The following is a 3,694-nucleotide window of genomic DNA, read 5'->3' as shown; positions in this document are numbered from 1 at the left end:
ACGGCGCTCCGATGGAAACACCATGGCTGCTACAACGACACTTCGCACTAAGCTCGACGGCACGCCCCAACCGTACTTGCAGCACTCGCAGAAGCCGCAACTCGACACCAAGACTGACGTCCAACTCGAGATCTAGAGTCTCTGACCTAGACGTACTTATAGACGGCCGTAGTGTAACAGCACTTATCGACAAAGGAGCCGACTTTTCTGTAATGAGCGGAGCCTTCGCAGAGCAACTGAAGAAGGTAATGACTAGATAGGATGGTCCCGTGATCCGCACAGCCGGAGGCCATCTCGTGTTGCCAACGGGACGATGCTCAGCACGAGTGACTGTCAGTGGACGTACTTACCCAGCGTGCTTCATAGCCCTGCAGCAGTGTTCCCGCGATGTCATCTCGGGCATGGATTTTCTGACCGAACATCGAGCAATCATCGACCTTCAGTCAAGACAGATCACACTTTCCACGGGCCAAAACATGCAGTCGAAGGCCACCCTAGGGCGCCACGCCATTCTGCGTGTTCTAGATGAAGAAGTAAGCGTCCCACGAAGGGCAAGCGTCATAATACCAGTGGTTACAGTCAGCACCGAAGATGTTGAAGGCGTGATCGAGGGAAACAGGCAGTTCTTCTTACACCGACAGCTTCGTGTCGCCAGATGCATCGCTTACTTCAAGAATGGACAAGCTGACGTGCTCGTAACCAACTTCGGCAGGGAACTCCGACACCTCAACAAAGGCAGCACGATTGGCTTCTTAGATGAAGTAGGGGACATTCCAGGTACGTTCGCCATCTCCGACCAATTCCACCGAGACTCATCAATGCAAAACCAGCCGCCTGTGTTCGACATCAACCCTGAGTTTCCCAGCGACGGGCAAAATCAGATCCGCATTCTCCTAGAAAGCTACGGTCATTGTTTCGCAACCTCGTCTAAGGTGCCGAAAACACCAATTGCCATGCATCGTATCATAACCAGCGAGCACGCCCGATCTCTCCGCCAAAGCCCGTACCGTGTGTCGCCGCGAGAGCGTGAAGCGATTCGGAAACAAGTGGACGAAATGCTTCGCGATGACATCATTCAACCTTCGAAAAGCCCTTGGGCAACACCAGTCGTTCTCGTAAAAAAAAAGGTGGAAGCCTCCGGTTCTGCATCGACTATCGTAGGCTAAACAACATAACGAAGAAAGATGTCTACCCGCTCCCAAGGATAGACGACACCCTAAACCGACTCTGTCATGCCAAGTACTTCTCGTCCATGGACCTGAAAAGCGGGTATTGGCAGATTGAAATCGACGAAAGGGACAGAGAAAAGACGGCTTTCATCACTCCGGACGGGTTATTAAGTTCATGTCATTTGGGCTTTGTTCCGCACCGGCAACGTTTCAACGAGTAATGGATACGGTGTTGGCAGGCCTGAAATGGCAAACCTGCCTCGTGTATGTCGACGACGTCGTAGACTTTGCGGCAACTTTTGACGAACACATGCAAAGACTGAGGGCCGTACTCAATGCAATCAAGTCTTCAGGACTTACCCTAAAGCCTGAGAAGTGCCGCTTTGCATATCATGAGCTGTTATTTGTTGGCCATATCATCAGCCCAGATGGTGTACGACCCGACCCCCAGAAGACGTCCGCTATCGAGCATTTTCTGCGGCCTACAGACAAGAAAGCCGTACGAAGGTTCCTTGGATTGTGTGCTTACTACAGAAGGTTTGTGAGGAATTTTCCATGCATAGCTGAACCTTTGATGAAGCTAATAAAGGCTGATGTGCCATTTCATTGGGAAGCGCCGCAAGAAGAAGCCTTTAAGGACCTCAAGCGTCGTTTACAGTCCACTTGCATCCTTTCACACTTCAACGAAAATGCCCAAACTGAAATTCATACCGACGCAAGCAGCGTTGGCATAGTCGCGCTCCTTGTCCAGAAAAGCAACGGGTTCGAAAGAGTGATCGCATACGCTAGCCGTTCGCTGTCGAAGGTGGAGAGTAACTATTCAACTAATGAGAAGGAGTGTCTCGCAATCATTTGGGCGACATAGATATTCCATCCTTACATTTACGGACGACCATTCAATGTTGTGAGTGACCATCACGCCCTCTGCTCGTTTGCAAATTTGAAAGATCCCTCCGGCCGCCTCGCTCGATAGAGTCTTTGTCTCTAGGAATTTGATGTCACCGTAACACACAAGTCTTGGAGGAAGCATTTGGACGCAGACTGCTTGTCAAGGGCCCCTGTCGATGAAGCCCCAAAGAACGACGACGACGATGACAGCTTCCTTGGATCTATTAGTAGCAGCACTTTTGCGCAACAGCAACGCGCGGACCCTGACCTCAAGCATCTGCATGAATACCTGGAAGGCAAAACTTCGTCACCCCCATGCATCATTTAGGCGGGGACTCTCATCCTTCTGTTTTCAAAACGGCATCATCGCAAAGAAGAACTTTGCGCCCAATAAGACTACGTATCTTATTGTCGTTCCCAGCAACCTTCGAGAAGAAAGTATACAGGCTTCCCACGATGAACCGACTGCTGGACACCTTGTTTATGCGCGCACTCTTCGCCGAATCCAAGAGAAATCCTATTGGCCACGACTTTCCACCGATGTCATGCGGTACGTAATGACTTGCCGTGAATTCCAACGAAGAAAGAAGCCACCAGCCAGGCCAGCCGGGCTGCTGCACCCCATACCACCCCAAGCAAAGCCTTTCCAACAGATTGGAATGGACCTTCTCGGTCCCTTTCCGATATCAACTTCTGGCAATAGAATGATAATTGTAGCAACTGACTACCTCACCCGTTATGCCGAAGCAAAAGCCTTACCGAACGAAACAGCAGAGGAGGTCGCAAAGTTTTTCGTCAACTGCATCCTGTTGCGACACGGTGCCCCCGAGGTCCTCATCACGGGCAGGGGAACAGCGTTCACGGCAGAGCTAATGCAAGCTATCCTGCACCACAGTCAAACCAGCCACCGGAAGACTACTGCGTATCATCCGCAGACAAATGACCTCGTGGAACGGCTGAACAAAACTATCGCTGACATGCTTGCCATGTATGTCAATGCAGAACACAAAACCTGGGACAGCATCCTTTCATTCGTCGTATTTGCCTATAACACTGCAATAGAAGAGACCACACGCATGACGCCTTTTAGCCTCGTCTACGGCAGAGAGGCAGCTACAACGTTGGACGCCATACTCCCAGATGTCACAGAAGAGAACCACAACGTCGCCACTTACCTTCAGCGTGCAGAAAAACCCGACAACTTGCACGCCTACGGATTAAGCAACAGCAGTTCATCGACGCTTGACGCTACAACTTACGCCGCTGCCATACGGAATACAAACCCGGTGACCGTGTGTGGATTCGGACCCCCATTCGCCGCCGAGGACTCAGCGAAAAGTTGTGCCGTTATTTCGAACTTACAAGGTCATACGTCATGTTAGTGAACTGGACTATGAAGTTGTCCCCGATGGCGCGACGACACCGCAACGGCGCCGTGCTAACCCAAAACTTGTGCATGTCGTGCGCCTTAAACCTTATTAAACGCGGTAATAGACCTTACAGTTTGCAATGTCAACTGCAAATTTCGATCTTCCTTTTTGTTCTCGTGTGTTCTTATGACACTGTTCTCGGTTATCAATGTTTGCTTTTTTAAGCATCGGGCCGATGCCTATTTAAAAGGGGAGTAATGCCGCAAT

At 50.6% G+C, this 3,694-nt stretch overlaps 1 protein-coding gene across 1 annotated transcript; it reads left to right on the top strand.

Annotated features, from left to right (window-relative positions):
* Nucleotides 1–401: 401 nt before the first annotated feature.
* LOC142768281 (uncharacterized) lies at nucleotides 402–1,166 on the top strand. Its single transcript, XM_075870237.1, has one exon. It carries the CDS (start codon nucleotides 402–404, stop codon nucleotides 1,164–1,166), a length of 765 nt encoding a protein of 254 aa, XP_075726352.1.
* The last annotated feature ends 2,528 nt before the right edge of the window (nucleotides 1,167–3,694 follow it).

The sequence above is a fragment of the Rhipicephalus microplus genome, chromosome 8, assembly GCF_043290135.1.
Source record: "Rhipicephalus microplus isolate Deutch F79 chromosome 8, USDA_Rmic, whole genome shotgun sequence".
Taxonomy (NCBI): domain Eukaryota; kingdom Metazoa; phylum Arthropoda; class Arachnida; order Ixodida; family Ixodidae; genus Rhipicephalus; species Rhipicephalus microplus.
The sequence above is the reverse complement of the archived record's forward strand: the minus strand, read 5'-3'. Positions and strand labels throughout refer to the sequence as shown.